The following is a 21,139-nucleotide window of genomic DNA, read 5'->3' on the forward strand; positions in this document are numbered from 1 at the left end:
GAAGTGCACGTTCAGTTCCAGTCCAAACCAAAAGACATAAGCAAAAAAAGATTTGGAAACCTTTCCAAGAAGTATTTTGATGATTTATGGAAAAAAAGATTCTGGACATGTTTTCAATTAATCTTATTACAATTAACCGGCATTGTATGCCTTAAGCCTTACATAAATACCCAGGTGCAATCATTTAGACATTTATTTATTTCATTCCATCGTTTGGAAGATTTATAACGTGAGAGACATTTAATCAAGAGTTTTAAGCGGTTCCAGAAATCGGCTTATGGTGGTAAATGTTTTGCCGTGACTTGGGACGGACTTTAGGACCTAGTGACGGCCACAGTCGGGATTTCCCTCCGAGACAGAAAGGAAGTAATGCGCATGCGCGCACTTTACAAACGCTGGTCTCCCTAGTCGCGAGCGCGCACAACAGGATGATATGTATGTATGAAAACAGACGTCAACGCTGTACCTGTTTAAAGGAGCCGTGATCCAGGAGGAAACACTTACCATTACAGTCTGTTTGTCGGGGAAAGCCTAGGAAATTCTGCTTAGAAGTGGTTTAGAAAACGAAACTATAAAACAGCTTAAAACTTGAAATAAGTTTAGATAGAAGGATTTATAAAATTAAGACACGCGCAGATGAAGTCGACCAACTGGATTAAAGGGCAAAGATGAGGAAAACAATACGGCAGAATTAGCCAAACAGCCGGGATATGAATTTAATTTAGGGAACTATGCCTGACAATGGCTTAATTTGTTTTTTTCTTTCTTTATTTGAGCCAGCGATTGAGCTGCATTCATGATCGAGGGGACGGAAAAGAAACTTTACCGCGTCTCAGTGGGATATTTTATTTTATGAAACAATTTCATTTCCTGATCTGTCAGCGGAGCGACCGGTTTCTGGACGGATTCTATTGACTCATCATGTCCAAAGTGGTACAAAAGAAAAATCACTGGACCACCAAAGTTACCGAGTGCACTGTGCCCAAGGACGCGCGCGGCGAGCTTAACGTGCAGTTGCTCGGCGGAGCTGAGAACGGGGAATTCGCGTATATCGGACGCTTTAACGAGAATGGCGTGCAGTACAGAAACGGCAAACTGTCAGAGGGGGATTTACTGCTGGAAGTGGAGACGTTGTCCGTCTCTGGATTACCTCTATATGATGTGATAACCGTGATCAAAAACTGCAAAGGACCTGTAAGATTAAAAACTGTGAGGCAAGGTAAGGAAAGTCTCATTCATTATGTATCACGTTGTGCTTTGTGAAACAAGCTTCAGGTTAAGTTGACTCCAAAGAGTTACACTAACTAAATAAAATGCGCTAAATATGAATCATACACATTTTTCATAATTCAGCCTATTGGTCGTTTATTTTAATTAAAGCATTTATGAAAATTTGATGAGTTAACATTATTCCAAGGTAAAGGCACTACAGACAGCCCATTGTGCTAAAGCACTGCTGACTCCCCAAAGGCTTGTGTCATCACATGGTTTAAGTTATGCAGTTCTCCCAGCTCTTTATGTTTCTGCCCATTTCACCAAATGACTTCAGACAATATCAGGAAACCAGCCAATCAACCCCGACTGCATTCCCAGAGCACCATTGGGCCCAGCTCCAGCTCTCTCTTATACATTCTGGTGTAGAGTTTCACTTTTTATAATCTATCACTCTGCCTGGGTTTTTCTTTTGTAATCAGCCTTAATTAAAAAAATGTTTTTGGCAACAAATGCCATCTGTGTTTCTGTCAGTTCACGAGAGCAAGTCTTCATTTTTGTCAGTTCGTTGAAAGACTTGCTTGTTGTCTAAATAAACTGATGAGTTTAAGCTCCCCGTGGTTTTAGACTTCTGGATGATGAATTATTGATACGAATTACATTTAGCTGAGCTTCAAGTGCACCATTTTCTTATGGGACGGGACTTGGCACAAGCTTGTATGTAGTGTACAAGCACCTGTAGGCGCAGGAGAGTGAAACATTTATTTGTGGTGGTCGTATGGCCTTGTTTATTCACGTGGGCTATTGTTATGTATGGTGTCTAATCATTGCAGAAATGAGTACGCAGCCTGTCCGTAACCTTCGGCGCAGTTAATGCAGCGCACAACAAATTCACTCATTAATCTTCATTGATTTTTACATTAAGGCTTTCAGTCCTGTGGTGACCTCACTAGCAGTCTGTGCCCTGGCAGCTCTATCTCTGGAGGTAATATGAAATAGGAATACCTCTCAACACTTTTGTATTGATTAATGGAATAAGCCATTTATTCCTTAGTAGAGAAAACATTATCTGTTATCATTGTCAGCAAAGTTGTGGCACTTAGAGCTGAAGGGTTTATGTGGCATGGCAGTTTTGGAAGTTTAAATATGAGGAAAATGTGAAAAGTATAAATTCATTCAAGTTTTTGTTGGCCTGCATATCAGAAATTCATCCCACGCTAATATATGCATGCCAAAAACAATATTATATACAGTGGGGCAAAAAAGTATTTAGTCAGCCACCAATTGTGCAAGTTCTCCCACTTAAAAAGATGAGATAGGCCTGTAATTTTTATCAAAGGTACACGTCAACTATGAGAGACAAAATTAGGGAAAAAATCCAGAAAATCACATTGTCTGATTTTTTAAAGAATTTATTTGTAAATTATGGTGAAAAATAAGTATTTGGTCAATAACAAAAGTTCATGTCAATGCTTTGTTATATACCCTTTGTTGGCAATGCCAGAGATCAAACGTTTTCTGTAAGTCTCCACAAGGTTTTTATACACTGTTGCTGGTAGTTTGGCCCATTCCTCCATGCAGATCTCCTTTAGAGCAGTGATGTTTTAGGGCTGTCGCTGGGCAACACGTATTTTCAACTCCCTCCAAAGATTTTCTATGTAGTTGAGATCTGGAGACTGGCTAGGCCACTCAAGGACCTTGAAATGCTTCTTACCAAACCACTCCTTCGTTGCCTGGGCGGTATGTTTGGGATGTCATGCTGAAAGATCCAGCCACGTTTCATCTTTAATGCCCTTGCTGACGAAAGGAGGTTTTTAGTCAAAATCTCACGATACATGGCCCCATTCATTCTTTCCTTTACGTGGATCAGTCGTCCTGGTCCCTTTGCAGAAAAACAGCCCCAAAGCATGATGTTTCCACCACCATGGTTCACAGTAGGTATGGTGTTCTTTGGATGCAACTCAGCATCTTTCTCCTCCAAACACAAGAAGTTGAGTTTCTACCAAAAAGTTAGGTTTTGGTTTCATCTGACCATATGACATTCTCCCTATCTTCTTCTGGATCATCCAAATGCTCTCTAGCACACTTCAGACGGGTTCGGACATGTACTGGCTTAAGCAGGGGGACACGTCTGGCACTGCAGGATTTGAGTCCCTGGATGCGTAGTGTGTTACTGATGGTAGCCTTTGTTACTTTGGTCCCGGCTTTCTGCAGGTCATTCACTAGGTCCCCCCATGTGGTTCTGGGATTTTTGCTCACCATTCTGGTCATCATTTTTACCCTACGGGATGAGATCTTTCGTGGAGCCCCAGATCCAGGGAGATTATCAGTGTTCTTGTATGTCTTCCCTTTTCTAATAATTGCTCTCACAGTGGATTTCTTCACACCAAGCTGCTTACCTATTGCAGATTCAGTCTTCCCAGTCTGGTGCAGGTCTACAATTTTGTTTCTGGTGTCCTTTGACAGCTCTTTGGTCTTGGCCATAGTTGAGTTTGGAGTCTGACTGTTTTAGGTTGTGGACAGGTGTCTTTTATACTGCTAAAAAGTTCATACAGGTGCCATTAATACAGGTAACAAGTGGAGGACAGAGGATCCTCTTAAAGAAGAAGTTACAGGTCTGTGAGAGCCAGAAATCTTGCTTTTTTGTTATTGACCAAATACTTATTTTCCATCATAAATTGCAAATAAATTCTTAAAAAATCAGACAATGTGATTTTCTGGATTTTTTTTCTCATTTTGTCTCTCATAGTGGAAGTGTACCTATGATGAAAATTACAGGCCCCTCTCATCTTTTTAAGTGAGAGAACTTGCACAATTGGTGGCTGACTAAATACTTTTTTGCCCCACTGTATAGTGGGATTCAAGCGTGTGGGACCAACCATAAATAAAATTTCTTCTGTCTTAGCAAATTTCTAATATGAAATTATAATAAGAATAAAACACTTCTTGCAAATAGTACATGAATTTCAGATTTTTTGTATACGTCCCCTTTTGCTTAGATGACAACATGCACTGCCATAGACTATGCAAGCTGTGCAAAACATTTGGGCTTTAAAGAAAGCAGAGAGACTTTCATTCATTATTTGGATAGTGACCTACTACTATTGGAGAACCTTTAGGAATAACTTCCTATGTGTTAAACTTTACAAAATCAAAAAACATTATTTTCAACTTTAGGTAGGAGAATTTTCCCAAATTTCCCAGTATGGGACTGTTGGACCCCACAGGCTGCCTTTTGACTTCATGATACATTTCAAAGTAGGACGACTTATCTTGTATCAGATTTCTCCCTTGTCTCTGGTCATTGTTAACAAAAGCTGCTCCTAGATCAGACTTAGCACTCTATGTGGCTGTTTGAAGGGGTTTGAGAGAATGACACACTGCTTTACATACCTCTGTCTGGAAGATTCTGTGTGGTCGGATCTCTCATCTTCATCCCTCCTGCAGGATTTGGTATCAGTCAGGATTAGGCTGCTCTGTCTGGGAGAAAATGCATGCATGCATGTGTTTAGCATGTTTGCTATCTGTTTGCATTGGGATCGTGCTAATCTACCCTGAGCCAAAGAAGAGCAGAAATGCATTTAGGCAAATGGTCAACGATCACTATAAAAATATTCAGCTTCTGAATCATGCCAGGCTTTTGATCTTTTAATGCCCTCCCTTAGATTTATTGTTTGCATATTCAAATATTCAGTAATTATTTATCTTTTTATTTTGACTTCCTGATAGATCATTGTAATATAGCTGATAGGAGTGGTGCAGGCCTAAGTTGGTAGATTTCGTGTGGAAGTGTTTATTTCCTTTTCCTGAGAGGAACACGGTTTCCTATGGAGGCCGATGAGCCAGAGCAACTTTAAACAATGAGGGAAACTACTCACGCTTGCATTCTCCATTGAAGAAATAAAGAAAGAATAAAGAAGTGAATGAACTCATTTACCTGTGATTATGTAATGGTACACTACTTTCGAAACTCATCAAGGGGTTAAGCACATGATGCTTGTATTAAGTTACAGTAGCTGTTTACAGGACTTTAAGGTGAAAAAGGGTTAAACGTGCAGCAGTGTTTACCTCCTTTTTGTTGAGGCTGGCATTCAAAATGAAAATGGAAGAAGAGTTTTACATTTCCAGAAGAAATTGTGACACCTGCTAGGTTTTGTGTGTTCTGAAGTGAGTACAGTAACGTGTATGATAGAGTATTGCTCTGTTATATTCTGATCTCTAGATATGGCTTCCATGTAAGTCTATGAGTTTTTGCCTGTGGTGTCTCTAACTAGATAAAAATTGAAAACACAACTTTTCCAAAAAGGCTTCAGTTTGAGGATTTTATTCATTTAGCACAAACACTGAGGGACGAGTGTCATAGAAGTCATTCAGCAGTGGTCCAGTCCCTTACCTATTTGAATACAGCCCTTTTTATGAATGTAAGCGGTAGGAAATTGGTCATACACTGATAAAGTGCAATGTTGCAGGCAAACACAATTTTTTTCCCACATTCGTGTCTATAGGGAAAGGTTTGGTCCATCTAGGCTTATAAGGTCTTATGAGTTACCGCTGTTAGTTTGACCCTATTGACCTGGAGGGTGCCATTAAGATTTTCTTACTGGTTGATTTTACCATGTTTTATTGAGCTTTTTGAGGGCACACATATCTGTGTGATTTGGCTGTTTATTAAGGTTTTTCATCTGCTGCCATTCTTAATCCTGGGTTACCAAAAAGCTGAGCAAACATTCAGCTGAATGTCAGATAATCAGAGCTGGTGTGGGCTCAGTCTGTCAACAGTTTACCTGTCTCAATAAAGTCTGAGCAAGGCTTGTGTGGCTCCTAGATAAACCTCTTTGTCTTTTGTCTTTCATTTGATATCCGTTTTCCTTTAATCTTTTGCTTTTTGTGTGGTTTCTTTTTTCTATTCTGCTAATTTTCCTTTTTAATTTAATTTGATCTTAAACAGCACTTATATTAAAGCAGTCCTTTCTTTTAATATTTTAGTCAATTTTTGTCATTGATGCTGTTATAATCTTGCAACTTTAAAGTAATGGCTTTCACAACATCAAAGTAACTTAAGTTTGTTTGGTTTTGTACTTTTGACACTTTTAAGGGTGGTCTCCTGGACAGGTCTTATCCTAGTCCCAGACTGAAATGCTAGTTTGAGCTGTCGTCATTTAAAAACACCTTGTACTGACTCTTTCCCCACCAGCGTTTTGTTGCCAGCCAGTGCCAGCATTTTTGATTTTCACAAAAGTTTAATGCCTTCCATAAAAAAATCTTTAAATATATATAAAAAAAAAACCTGCACAGAGCCGTAGTTCGCTGACAATCGTGGCAATTTCGCATTCATTATCGAGGACGTATCCCTGCGATAATTAACACGATATTGCTTGTCAGTGAACTACGGCTCTGTGTAGTAAATGCCGCTCCATCTGAAAGCAGCTGATGGCGATTTACTACTAATCAAGGAACCCGGCTTTACTGATAAAACATGGATGAGAATCCCCCGATATATATTGCTCAGCCCTACATGGGTAGGTTTCCTCAAAAATAAAAAATTTTGAGCAAAAAGCTGAGATAATTGCGTTTTTGTTAAGGACTTTTGATAGAGATCAGATTCAGAGCGATGATCAAAACATACATGGAGTTTGAACAGTTTGCCCTAAGGGGATACTTCCGGGTTTTATAAGTTCTGCTGGTGTATAATAGCGGAAAAACTCGTCTTTGGCAGGGAAGTGTTTTCTTTTAATTGACGAGTTAATTCGTCAATGAGTGCGTTTACATGCACAGTCTTACGCCGATTATGCTTAATAAACTGATAACACGTGGGTTCATGTAAACGCGTAAATCGGTTTTCTTTAATCGGGGAAAGCCCATAAACGGCGTAAGCAAAAACCGATCGGCACAGGTAGTTTTTTGCTCATTTCGCATGGCATGTAAACACCTTAACCGGCTTTCTCACTGTTTTGTCCATGTGCGCATGTCTCCACGTATGAAATATAAACATCACACGTGGAAGTAAGAGCAAAATAACGCATAAAAGTCTCTGCTCGACTAAAGCAGTTGGCAGAGAAACTGTTAAAATAGCAGCTCATGTTACATTTACAGGTTGTGCAGACACGAGAAGAGATACAACAGTACAGCTTAAGACAGATATGCCGCTGACTTTTTGAACGACTATTGTGTACTATAGGTGGTGACGTCACTGCCTGCGAGAAAACTGATAATTCTGCAAGTCCCATGTAAATGCAGTTGTCTGCCTAGCCGGCTTATTGATTTGCCTGTAAACGCATGAAAACAGACAGTTTTCTGTAATAAGCAGATTTTTGATAGTTATCCGCTTATGCTGTGCATGTAAATGTACTCAATGATGGGGAAAGAGTCAACATATATCAGTGCCATTGTTTTGCCTCAAGATGCACAGCAGTAATATTTTTGTAAAAATGACTTAAATGTCCTAATATAACAAAGGCCTAGGGCTGGATTAATCTAAACCCTTTCGTGAAACCGCCCCTTATTGTTTTTTTATTATTTATGTGTTTTCCTAATCTTTTGAAGACATGTGCTGGTTATGTTTTTAGGCGTTTGTCTATTTTGGTCAGCAATGACCAACCATTCACACAAGAAAGAACTGAAAGTGATAAATGTGATTTCTGAATCAGATGCTTTGGAAGGCAAACAAGCTGGTGAGAGATGGCTGTAAGAACACTGCGCTTTTCTTGAATATCTGAATAAATCAGCATCTGTCACTTTGTGAATGAGTTTTGAAGATCATTGCACAAATTTCGTCAAAGCCTGTTGGCCGGGTAATTAGGAGCATCAAAATTTGATTTTAGTTATTGATTTTAATCTTTGACATTGACATGACTCAGTCAATATTAACAATATCAAGGTTATATCACAGGATATTCTTTACATTATGTAGAAAACACTAAATCACAAAAAATTACTAACTGGATTTTTATTTTTAGCTGAATGTGGCCTAACTTTCTCTCATGACGAATGAAACTCACATGCTGTTACAGACTAAATAATCTTATTTGAAAAGCATTGTTTTCAAGGGACTGTTCACCCAAAAATAATAAATCCCATCATTTGCCAAACCTGTTAGGAAAAAGTGGGTACATATTGACAAAATGTTCTTTTTTCCCTTTTTTCTTTAAGTGACATCTGCAGAAAGCAAGCATAGCTAAGAGGAACACTTTCTCTTTCGGGGAGGATTGTTGCAGAAACATATTCACACACATTAAATGTTCTGATCACTCATGCATAGCATCACTTCTTCTGTTGTTGCCCTTTTTTCTCTGATCTTTACACGAGCTGTGAACTTAACTTCGGGATAATCCTCGCCATTGTGTGAATCATCAACGGCCTCGTATATCTGGGTGAATTACGCCTTATCATCCTAAGGTCTCAGGAGAGTTTGCTGTGCGTCTGTTGTTTTTCCAGTACTGTTCTGTACAGCCGTAAAACCCAGGAGCCTGAATACACGAATCGCATTAAGGATGAGGCTATTCCTTTTTCTACCTATGCTCATACAGGGTCATTACTGAAAGAAAAGTGGCAAGAAAATGAGTATGGGGTGTCTCACAGGGAGTTCGGAGGGGGTCAGGATAGTTCAAGAGGATTTAGTTGTGCTTTTATTTTGAACAAGAGCAGACAGACTACACACTGCCACCACCCCGGTCATTCAGCCTTTTCTTGTTTCTAATGCTGAAGATGAATGAGATTTAGCTTTTTAGAGAGAGCTTTGCATAAGCGAATCACATAAACTTGCCCCTGTTCTTATGAAGTTACTTTTGATTCCAAAATAAATATTAAAAAAATGATTAAATGATCATTATGCTAAAGATGATTCATGCAACTGAAATCAATTTCTTGCTGTTGTGTAAAGAACAGCCAAAAAATTAAAATATCACGGCCCTACAGAACAGCGCCTCACATCGTAATGCAAATAAATGCAGTCTGCTTTCCAGAATCTTCCTGCGGCTTTGTATAATCAGCACACTATTCCCAAAATTAGGAACTGCTGCATCTGGATATTGTGTTGCCAGGTCTTGCTTGAATAGGAATTTGGGACAAATGTTTTTGACCAGGACACTTTATCACCCACCCAACCACACACACACACACACACGAGGGAAGGATGATCTCGCTTTTCTGAAGAGAAAAGATCAAGCAATTGAATTAAATAGCCATGTGTTTGTATTTATGAAGGAAGTCAGAATCTCTACCGCAACAAACTCTCCATGATCTGTTATTAATAAATATCCTCCATATTTCAGTCTGTAAATCAAAGAAATTCTATTCTTTGATTGGCTCTTGCAGTTTCCTTCTCTGTTTGTCGAGAGTTGTGTTATTAATTTGTAAATAAAAGTCTCTATTGCATTTAAAACCAAACAAAACTGCTTAAGCCTTGATGTGCAAAATAGCTGCTATAATTGGAAACACTTGTGGTGTTGAATGTAATGACTGGAGCGTATCCATGTCTAAATGATCCTGATGCCTTTTGTTAGTGTGTTTGAGGTGGGACGACATGCGGAGGGGGTTGTTTGACAGTACACAGCTGTGGAGGTGAGGCTACCATATGTTTACAGTAGGATTTATCCTGACAGCACAGGCCACTGTATTCAACATCTGCTGTCATATTCCCCGTCTTTGTTCTCGGTCATAGGAGGGGTGTGTACGGTCTTGTACTAATTTATTAGGCTGGAGTGTGTGTGTGCTGGTTTCATTTCTTGTTTGTCTGTGTGTGTTTTTGTTGTATATGTTGTGCGGGTGATAGTTATACTTCTCATCAACACCTTTTAATTGCTTTCTCTGTTCATCTTTGTTTATAAGCTTTTATTTGCTGTATCTCCGGTCATCTCTTTTGCGACTGAATTCGTGGCATTGGGATTTCAGTGGGTTTGTGTAAACGTGTCAATGCGGAGGTGGTCTTGTTGACAAGGGTCACACACACAAACTGGTCTCATCTGTCATATCTGTATTATTTTTACTTTAAAGTTCAATGCCTTATTCTCACTTACTCTCATTTTCAGCACAACTTATCTTTATATATTCGCTATAATTGTTTCAACTACATACTAAAATATAGTGTTGTTGTTGTATTATTTTACCATTGTTTGTATATTTAAATAAATTTTAGAATCAAACGTATTACAAGCATATAAGCATAGCATAAGTTTATAAAACACCTGCTATTTTACTATTCAAACAGATTTCGAAATAAAGGGGAAAACGTTACAGATCGCAGCTTTAAGTATGCAACATGCTACCAATATTTAAAGAGCACCAATTATCCGATTCACAATTTTACATTTCCTTTGGTGTGTAGGTGTGTATTAGTACATGTTAACGATATGCAAAAGGTACATACCTCAAAGTAAATGATGAAGTTATCGTCTCCAGCGTAAATCTCTTTTCTTGGACTACAACAAACACGCGGATTGTAGGCAACAGTTTACTTCCTGGGATTGGTGATGTAGAAAAAAACGACATTATTATAATTCCTCCCGCTTCGAACTCCGCCTGTAAGTTAACTCCTGTCAGCATTGCATTTTAAGCAAATCTTTCAAACATGGTAAGAAACATCACATTTTTGCTGACCTCAGTGGTATTCAGGCCAATCACAACGTACAGATTAGCTGGCCAATCAGAGACGCAGCACTTTTCAAATCGATGAGTTTTGTACATGAATCTGAAGCTACAAAATTGTACGGTATGTGGAAAATAATGTTTTTTTTAACTATAAACCACGCAAACACATTGTATTATACCAAATACACAAAATATCATTGTTTTTTTAACAATGAAATGGGTGCACTTTAAGATTCAGAGGCAGACATGAAAAGGGCCAGATGGAATCTGCGGACTTTTTTCCATGGAAATAAACCAAATGAGTCCTTTGAATTGAACTGAACCAACATAAACCAGATAACGTGCATGTCAAGACCAGAGTTATATTTTGTTTATAAAATTAGCTATATTTGTTTTGTTTATAGCGCAATATCCTAGCAAAACAAAAAAATGTGTTAATAAGTTCTCATGATGATTTCATGTATAACACGATTTAAATAAAACTTTAAAATTTAAACATAACAAAAGCATTCGTCTTGTAAACAGATTTGATGTGATCCTGTGCTGACTGTCATATCACGTTGTCGATAGAAACAAGTGAGATCTCATTAACTTTGCGATAAGTTTTATTTTATCTTAAATATCAAATGGTTCATGCTCTCTATAACTAAAAACTGTGCTTGTCAGTGATGGGCCAGGTCGGGCCTGATTCCAGTCGGGCCTGGACATGAGTGAACAAACGAGTGAATGACAAATCATTTGTGCTTTAGTAAGTTGTTAGTTTGACAATGTTGGTGAGGAAATTTCAAATCGTTATGAGTCATTAAGAGTCATTTGTTTGTGAATTGGACTGTGTTGTATGTTAGTTTTTGCAAATGCAGTCATTGAAGATTACACAACAGAACAATGTTTGTTTTTTATATATTTAATACGGACCACAAGTTCGCAGCTCAACATACAGCCTAATTTATGTTGCTATGGCATCAGATCTTACACTTGGCAGTAGCACAGCATCGTGTTTAAATTGCACTGTAGAAAACACTGTGGTGCTTTTTAACGTTTGATGCTATTCCTAACCCACGTCAGTTCAAATTAGTACGTATGGCACTGATTTCCTAGTATTGCCTGTAATTCAACCAACAACTTTAAAGGAAGCCATTCCTGCAGTCTGGTAGCCATGTTTTTCAATCTGCACCTCTGTCTGTATGGTTAAGCGGGAATAATTTATTCTAGAGTTGCCTTGCGGTGCAGTTGGTGTCTGTTTTTCATTTAAAAACGTTTTTTTTTAGTTCTCTAGTGGTGTACTTTGGACCTCTTCTTTATTACAAAGTACTAGGAACATAAAAGACAAGGTTGTCCTCAACACCTCACACAGGAAAAGAGGACGAGGCGTGACAAACCAATTCTCCTCATCTGTCATCCTCCATTTTTTTTAGGATTGAGAAACTGTTTTGACTGAAATTTTTAAGGTTGGGATGATTAGGAGTCACCGGGATTCTGGGATTAGGGTGGAGACGTTTGGAGGTTTTTGTTTTAGTTTCCACATAATTTTAGAAAGGCTTCGCAATGATTTGCATTTTAACCGGTATCTCAGCCCATTTTACTTTAAGTAGTACGTTTATTTTCTCTTCATCACTTGTTATGTCTTTTAGACTGCTAATCATCCATCTGTGCCGTCATTGGGCAGCTTACACACAGACTCTTTCCTACATTATCTAATTGAAAAGTCTTGTTGCCAGGTATTTCAATTAGATCCGTCTGTGGCGTGCATTTTCCTCATTTGGAAAGTGAAGACTGCAGCTTTCTACTTTGTGTGTCCTACTGTCTGTCACAATCTCTTTTCCTCCATTTATCCTCCTCCTGTTTTTTTAACTTAGTCACACCTTTCGTTCTCCTGTATGAAACCGTGTGGCTGTATATAAACTCTTATTGCATTACTTGTTTAATACATTTTAAAGGACTGTGTTGGAGATGAGGCCTAGTGCGGTTGTTTCCAGCGTAAATCTCTTTTCTTGGACTACAACAAACACATGGATTGTAGGCAACGGTTTACTTCCTGGGATTGGTGATGTAGTAAAGGCCGACATTATCATAATTCCTCCCGCTTTGACTCACAGCCTGTAACTTGGATCCTGTCAGCATTGCATTGTGAGTGAATCTTTCAAACATGGTAAGGAGCGTCACATTTCCGGCTGACGCCAGAGGTATTCAGGCCAATAACAACGTACAGATTAAAGATGTAGCGGAGGATTTTAGAAAAGAACCGCCTTCTCCACTTTTTAAAAAAATGCAATTGCGCAACACTCCTGATTGACAACTAGGAGGACCAATAGTCCATAGATGATCCACACGAAAAAAGAAAGTCCTCTGCAATACCTTTAAGCTGGCCAATCAGGGACACAGCGCTTTTTAGATCATTGAGTTTTGTACAAAATCAATGCATCTGAGGAAAGCAGTATATATGAGAACACATTGTATAATACCAAATACACAAAATAACAGTGTTTTTTAGCAATGAAATATGTGCAATTTAAGTCTGGCCTGAAATTTAAGTCATTTAAGATAGGTTGGTCTTGTAAGTTGAAATACATGAAGAAAGTTGAAGAGCTGAGGTGGGAAAAATGTTTGGCATAAGCTCCGTTCAATTTTATACTGTTTGCTGCTGAGTCAGGTAGTGATATTGCAGTGCTTGTGAAACAAAGATGCTGGGAAAGTTGCTCGAAAGATCTGTTCAGATACAACATGAAGAGCTCTTTCTGCCGTTTAGCCCTGACCAGTGTCACTTCCTGTATGTCATTTCCCGATTCCTTTCCTTTCCTCAACTTCCTTTGTTGTTTTGTTTGTCAAGTCTTTTCCTCTCCACTTTTTGTTGTGTTTTTGTTCAACTTTATGATGCTTAGGAACTCAATGTAGTTTGTTCACTTCTTTTAGTTATAAGAAGGGTCAGAAAGAGGTTTGGCTTCCTGAACCAAATAAATTAGAAATGTCTGACGAAATACGCACCGTGCCAGAGACTTCACATAACACGTGTTTGTTTAACACACCGTGGAGCGGCTGTAAAATGTTCTTGTGACTTGTTTACACTGCTCCATGCCCTCTGTTTGCGCTACACGCTTTGGAACGCCAGGACTCTCGCATAACTGGTTTATCATGACATTATCTCCGTTTCTGTCCTTGCTTTTGTCTCTCTTTGCGTAATAGTAAGTCTGCATATCTTATCTCATTCTGAAAGCTATCCTCCACAAAATGCCTTTGACATACAGTAGATGTACCCTACTGAGTTGTACTTCCCAGTATGTACACACTGACACCAGCTTGACAAGATTTGAATGTTTCAATTCAATCCATTCCCCATCCAGCTCAACTGGCTAACCCTTAAATCTAAAACACTGAATGGAGATTAGTTGGAGTCCAATTTGATGTAGCAATAGTACTGACCGTTACCGCTTTTCCACCAGCGCATTTTATCCTGAATACCAGAGATTACAGCATTGAACGTGGACAGGTTAAGTAGCACACCTGGTCTCTGGGTGGGACCCGTCAGACAGGTTTAGGTGAAACTGACACATATGTTCATTCCACCTGATAACAGGTGGAGGAAGGCCCAGGATAAGAACTCTCATTGTGTAAGGGCCACTACTATTTTGACACTTTCTACAAGTAAACAAGTGAGCAGATGCAGGCCCAGCATCATAATAAAGTACAGTGTAAAAATACACCATGAAGTTTAAACAACTTTTTGAGAGAGGTTTTGAAAGTCAATTCAACCTACTAAAAGTTTTGCCTTTTGATAAAAAAGTATGTTGATTTGACATAATTTTTACAGTAACATCCTTTATTTACAGTGTATAATAATAATAATAATAATAATAATAATAATAATATATATAAATAAAAATAATAATATATATATATATATAATATAACTTTTTTATTATTATACACTGTAAATAAATTATGTCACTGTAAAAATGATGTCACATCAACATATATTTTTAATCATAAGTCAATCACAAGTCAAAACTTAAATTAAATTATATTATATATTATATAATATTATTATTATTATTATTATTATTATTATTATTTATTATTATGCTTATTATTATGCTGATTATTATTATTATTATTTTAATAATACAAATAATAAGTATTATTATTTTACGTTTATATTATTCTAAATAATAATAATAAATAAATAATAATAAATAAATAAATATATATATGCACATTTTTATATTTATTATTATTATTATTATTATTATTATTATTATTATTATTATTATTATTATTATTATTATTATTATTATTATATTTATATTTGCTTTTATTCAACTGTTGAGGGAGAGGCAGTTATAATGCATATTTTCCTGCTGAAAATAAATGTTTTGTTGCTTTACAGAATTAATCAGGCCTTCTACTGTATATGTCAGAGGAAGATCTCAATTTCCAGGATGTTTCTGGATTGAGAAGGAGAATGACACCACTGTAGCAGCACAATATTTTTCTCTATTTCCATATACCCACCTTAGTGGAGGCTTATATTGATGTGAAGACTGGGCAGTCATCACATGATTTGAGGCTTTATGGCCCACCAGAGGGTCTTAATGGACTCTACACTGATGAATGTCTTTCCTGTGGTCGGCCTTGGTCAGAGCCTCTCCATGTTATGAACGTCTTTTATGCAATAAGATAGTCAGAATCGCAAGCGTGAATTACTACACAATTCAGATTACTACACATTTTTGCAATGACATGACTGTACAACATTTTCATTGTAATTCCTTTAAAGCTATGAAATCAGTATGAAGATACATCAGTTCTTTTTGATGTAAATTCAAAAATAAGATAAACGTTGTTGTTGTTGTTTATAATAGTCAATGAAATGAGAAGGGGGCATGTTGTTTAACAATAAGCGTTGATTACCCTTGAGGCCATCAATTTTTCCATTTTTCTCAATCACAATGTTTTGGGAGTTCATCCTAAACGATGATTTGAGATTACAACATGGACAAAATATTTTTTTTACTTCTCTTGATAGCGTGTATGTCCGGAAAGAGCACTGATTGCTGGATGTGCAATGTGACGGCATTGGAGGCGACTGGTGTTTTGCGAACTGCTGGACTGCTAGACGTCAAAACGATGATGTCATGCCTTTTAAACACAAGTAGCCCTATTGTAAAACAGGGATGGGAAGAAATTATATTATTTTGAACTTCCTTTCTCATGTACCCAGAAAAAAAAATTGTGGTGCTACTTAAATTGCCTGTTTTGCGTGTGATGTCGTATGCTAGACGATTTTAAAGGTTTGAGTTGTTTTTAAAGGCAAGCAGGACATCTCTGTTAAAGTTATTGTGTAATAAAATAGGGAAATTTATGCAAATATAACACCACATCCAAGTACTACTGCTGGTGAAGTATGAGGTCACTTTTTGCATGGATGTTTTGTGTTTGGGACTCGATTGTTAAAGGGTATTTCATGCTTTATCCCACTTAAACCCTTTGTAGATTTAGAAGACTTAAAGAAAGAGCACGTATCAGATGATCAACTTGCGTCAAACTATTTTGTGCTGTCATACAGGTGACCATATAATTATGAACTGGATGTACTGTTCCTTTAAGACCTTTATATTGCATCTGTCCTACAAGGTTTTCAGTCTACATTAGGCAAGTGTAATGCAGACAGCAGCTCACTGTTTAACTGAAAGAGGTCGGTCAGTCGCCCGCTGTGTGTTTCCCCTCTCTCATACAGCAGGATGTGTGCTGCAGGCCTTTCCACCCTGACACTAGACGTTCCTCTCTCCCTGCCGTCGGTTCTGTCGGCTCTTTAAAGGAAATATGTGTAAGCATCATCTGGTACTGTAGCGCAGGGCCATGTTCCCTCAAACGTTTCTCTCTGCATACCAGTGTTTAGTTAGATGGCGTCTACCTTTACCATTGTGGTTTCCTCCTAAATTTTATAGTCATTGTTTTTTGACCTCAGTTCATTCAAAGCGATTCTCAGCATTGCTGGAGAGAGTTTTTTGTTAATCATGACTATGTAAGAGGAACGCAGTCTTTCTCTTTCTCATCCCAGTTTCTGCCTGTAATGAGTCATATGCTGCTGCCTGAAGATACAGCTGTCCCCATCGTCAAAGTGTCTTCCTTTGTTTTTTTCTTTCTACTTTCCTTCTTTCTTTCCTTCCTTCCTTCCTTATGGTTTTATTTGGCATTTATGTAACCCTGTCTGTAAAATTCAGGCTAATGACTCAAAATCTTATTATGAGATTTGATTTCTATAATTGATTTTACTACAATTTCAATCTTTGACATGGCCTTACTCAGTCAGTAAAGATATTATGGTTTTATTTTCACAAAGTTTTTTACGTTATGTAAGATGATTTTATGTAGAAAACAGTAACTTAAATAACAAATATGCCTTGGGTTTTTGCAGAAATGTGTTCATGTTTATGTTTGCTTCTTTATTTACTTACATTAGGGTTGTGCGATTCGATAGACTATAGACGGTTTCAGCAGTAACAATATAAACAAGCAATGTCGCAGTCCGCAAGTAACTTCTGGTAAACTCAGCTAAGAATAAATAACAACAAAGTTTTTTAAACGTAGTTTATTTATATACCAAGCAAAAAACAACACATAGATTACCTAGGAAACCAAAACATTTGTTATTTTTCGAAGAGACATTTGTTCAAGAGATCAGTTTAGCAACTAGTCAGACCATTAAAAAAAACGAAATCAGAAGTAAAGTTCAGATCCAGACGTGTATCGCGTCAGCGCACGTGTGTCCGATGAATACTATCTATACTATCGTGGATTGATGATCATGAGACATATGGCCGATAGCGGGCTTTTATGACGATAGTTGACGATAGTCATTATTATCATCATAGTTTAACATTAACATACGCATTGCATGCTTTTCCTTGCATGAGAGGCTTTGTGGGCTTCACTTTGCGCGAGAGAGCTTGTAACGTGCCATAACGTGTGTATCTTCGATCTCACAGGCTGATGATAGGACGATCTCACAATGGGGCATATCGCGCAACACTAACTTACATAATTTTCCTACTTTTTACATTTTATTTTACTTCTTTAGTTGAACACTTTTAGTTAAATTATTACATTATGGCGGGGGTTTCCTGCACAGGGCTTAGTCCCAGACTAAAATGCATGTTTGACCTTGCACTGACATATTTTAACATATATCAGTACCATTGTTTTGTCTCAAGATGCACTCCAGTATAGTATTATAGTAAGTTTGTTTTAGGGTTGCGGCAATAAATGCCGATATACACTAATAATACCTTGCCCCGATAACTACTCTGAATCGCACAGCCAATATTATGCACAGCTATTTCATATTCTATGACTTTTGATAAGTACGTCCTTATCGATTTGAAATCACTATTAATTTGAGTCGTTTATAACATGCATTTGAAAAAGCAACACTTGTCAAACATAATTATTATCCAATTCTTTATTATAATTTAAAATACCTGAAAAGTTTTGAAGAACAGCAATATAAATTTAAGCCATTTCCTGGAACTGCTTGTCATAGCCATAGATATGTATGAAGGCTAGATGTATTACGGCGGAGTCTCTAACGTCATCACCTGGCGGCCATCTTATCACAGGCAGCTCGTTCACTTGTAGCATTGAGTTTTAATGGTGCAGGTACATTTAAATGACCATAACTTGTTAAATATTCTATCAATTCTCAAAGGATTTGGTTTCTTACAAACGTTATTAACGTGGCTATAACTCTGGATGCTTTGACATGTTTCATGAATTTTTTTTTTTAATAAGTATGCAGTGTTATAGGTACATCTTTGACGTTTATAACAAACCAAACCGTATCTGTAGAAAATGAAGCAAGTTATGGTCATTTAAAAGAACCTGCACCATTAAAACTCATTGCTACGAGTGAGCGAGCTGCCTGTGGTAAGATGGTCGCCAAATGCGGACGTTCTACTCAATTGGCCAGCAGCGCAGGCGAGACATATAGCCTTTATTCATATCTATGGTCTAAGCTGCGTGTGTAATGGTTCATCTTCTGCGGCTCATATTAAGTATCTGCACGAGAGCGCCCTCTGGCTTTTGGATGTAGCAGCATTTCACCGTTATTCATTGAGAAGCATAGCAAGCATCAACAGCCGATATATCGGTGCACCCTTAGTTTGTTTTAAGAACTACTTAAATGTTCTAAAATAACTAAGGACTAGTCCTGGATTAATCTAAACCCTGTCCGGGTAACCACCCTTATATGTCTGGTCGTCATCACCTGAATCGAGTGCTATAGTGTACAGTAAAACTAATGGGACCTCTGACTCTGCTCTTTGTTTGTACAGTTGCCTATGTGTCATAGCTTATTGTAAATGGATACTTTATGGGTGAGGAGGGGATGGCACTGGGATTGCTTTTGGTGGCGTGTAATGTAATTGATGTGTGCATGAAATGCAGAGCGTCTGTGTGTGTTTGAGTTAAATGGGAGTGGGAGACATCATTAAGCTGTCAGGCCCTTAAGCAAAAAGCTGTAGATATTGCTGCTATAATTCACTGGGCTTGTGGATTGGTCTGCACTGTAGGTTCCCAGCGGGAAGACCCTTACAGCTACGTGATGTCTTTAGTTTAAGTGTTTTTATATGGATGTATGTGTAAGTTGGATTGATATGAGGTTCCTGCCTTCTCTTTGCCTTTGGCATGTACTTCATTGTGTATGTCATGCCATGTGATGTGTTTATGTTGCGTTGAAGTGCATTTTTGCTTGTTTCACCTTTATGTGTGTTTATGAGTGTCAGCGTATGGTCTTGCTAGTGTGTCTGAGTGTTGTGTTTGTGTGTTGTGTTATTAATGGTGTTTGGGTGGATCATCGTAATCTTGTTGTGTATAATTTTGTGTGATGTGTATCTGTGTGTCTTTTTGACTCTTTAGACAAAATATGAATTGATCTCATTTGTTAGTCGCTTTGGATAAAAGTGTTTCCTAAATAAATAAATATTAAAATGTGAATGCGTGTCTTGTGCAGGTGTGTTTGGGTTTGTTTGCTTTGTTGTGTTCTCATGCTGATGTGTGGTCATTTTGAGTGTGCTCAGGTTGTCTGCGTGTGTTTGGGTGGTTTGGCTTCTTTGTGTTTGTGAGTGTCTGCTCATATTGTTGTGTTTGGGTCATTTGTGTGTTTGGGTGTCTGCACGTGCGAAGTGCGTGCTGCGTGATTGATGCACTGCATCTCTCTGTAGTATCTTATGCAGCTATTCGTCTGTATAATCTCCCCCTCCTGCTGTTTGTCTCTCTCACAGAGTCAGCACACATAACAGCACATACAGTAACGCTCAGAAGTTTAGAGACACTGCACTGACATGTTTCTCATGATCTTGAAAATCAGCTTGAGTATATGATGTCATCAAAACAAAATACTCAGAAATTCTCAGACTTTTTAAGTTTTTATGAGGAAAAAGTTAAAAAATAATAAATAAAGGGACCATTAGGCCTTACTATCTAACAATCTGCTTCTTAATTTGATCTCTTCTCTATTATTTTGGTTTTAATCTGTTTGGTCAGTCCATGAACACATGAGACCTGTAAAACAGGACAGTGGGAACTTTTGAGGATCTTGTTTCAAAATAAAAGCTGTAAACACTTCATTTGTGTGCACAGGCTGGGATTAGAGCTGCTTTTGCCAGATGGACATACTGTATATACTGCAGTCAGGACAGTGAACCTGAGCTGGCCACCACCCACTGGGGTATTCCTATCCCATACACCTGTGCTTCCGACAGTGATTCATACCTGGCTGAGATAAGATTATTTTGGGCTTGGTCATAGCTGAATGTGATGAATAAAAGTTAGAAGGGACAGCTGATTAAAAAAGTATTGTAAATATGGGTAATTTGCCATTTTAAAACATTGGTCTTTTTTGTTTTTGTTGTTTTATCTTTTCATGTTCTCAGTTATAAGTTTGTAGATTTAAATGTGACGCAGAGTCTTCAGTTTGTGTGTGGCACTGCTGACAAACTTGTAACTGCCTTGTTAGGGCCCGAGCACCGAGGAGCAGGCCAGAATGGCCTGCACCGAAAGGTGCGAAGCCCTATTGGTTTTGCTCGAATTTATTATTTTTTTTATTTTTATTTTTTTTAACACTTTTGGGCATTTTGGGTGCCTTAACATACTCGAAAACTCTTGAAATTTGGCACAGACGTCAGAGTCGTCCGTCATTGCGAACGGGCAAAGGCTGGAACACGGGCGTGGCACGGGGGCTCTGTAGCGCCCCCTGTAATGCAAAATAAAACATTGATGCACAGATCGTGCAAAAATGTACGCACATGTACGAGAGTTGGTACGCATATAGATCTCATCGACCCGAACA

General features: G+C 38.0%; 1 protein-coding gene across 11 annotated transcripts in view; it reads left to right on the forward strand.

Annotated features, from left to right (window-relative positions):
* The first annotated feature begins 384 nt into the window (after positions 1–384).
* The window catches only part of magi1b (membrane associated guanylate kinase, WW and PDZ domain containing 1b), a 168,528-nt gene continuing 147,773 nt past the window's right edge, over positions 385–21,139 (forward strand). For 7 of the 11 annotated variants that reach the window (XM_055183955.2, XM_055183962.2, XM_055183959.2 and 4 more), the window contains exon 1: positions 385–1,219. In XM_055183955.2, the coding sequence (XP_055039930.2) occupies positions 922–1,219 (298 nt within the window). In that variant the 5' untranslated portion in view covers positions 385–921. The remainder of the gene's footprint in view (positions 1,220–21,139) is intronic. The other 4 variants (XM_055183957.2, XM_055183960.2, XM_055183956.2 and 1 more) reach the window with 1 other exon arrangement.

This window comes from Misgurnus anguillicaudatus, chromosome 14 (assembly GCF_027580225.2).
Source record: "Misgurnus anguillicaudatus chromosome 14, ASM2758022v2, whole genome shotgun sequence".
NCBI lineage: Eukaryota > Metazoa > Chordata > Actinopteri > Cypriniformes > Cobitidae > Misgurnus > Misgurnus anguillicaudatus.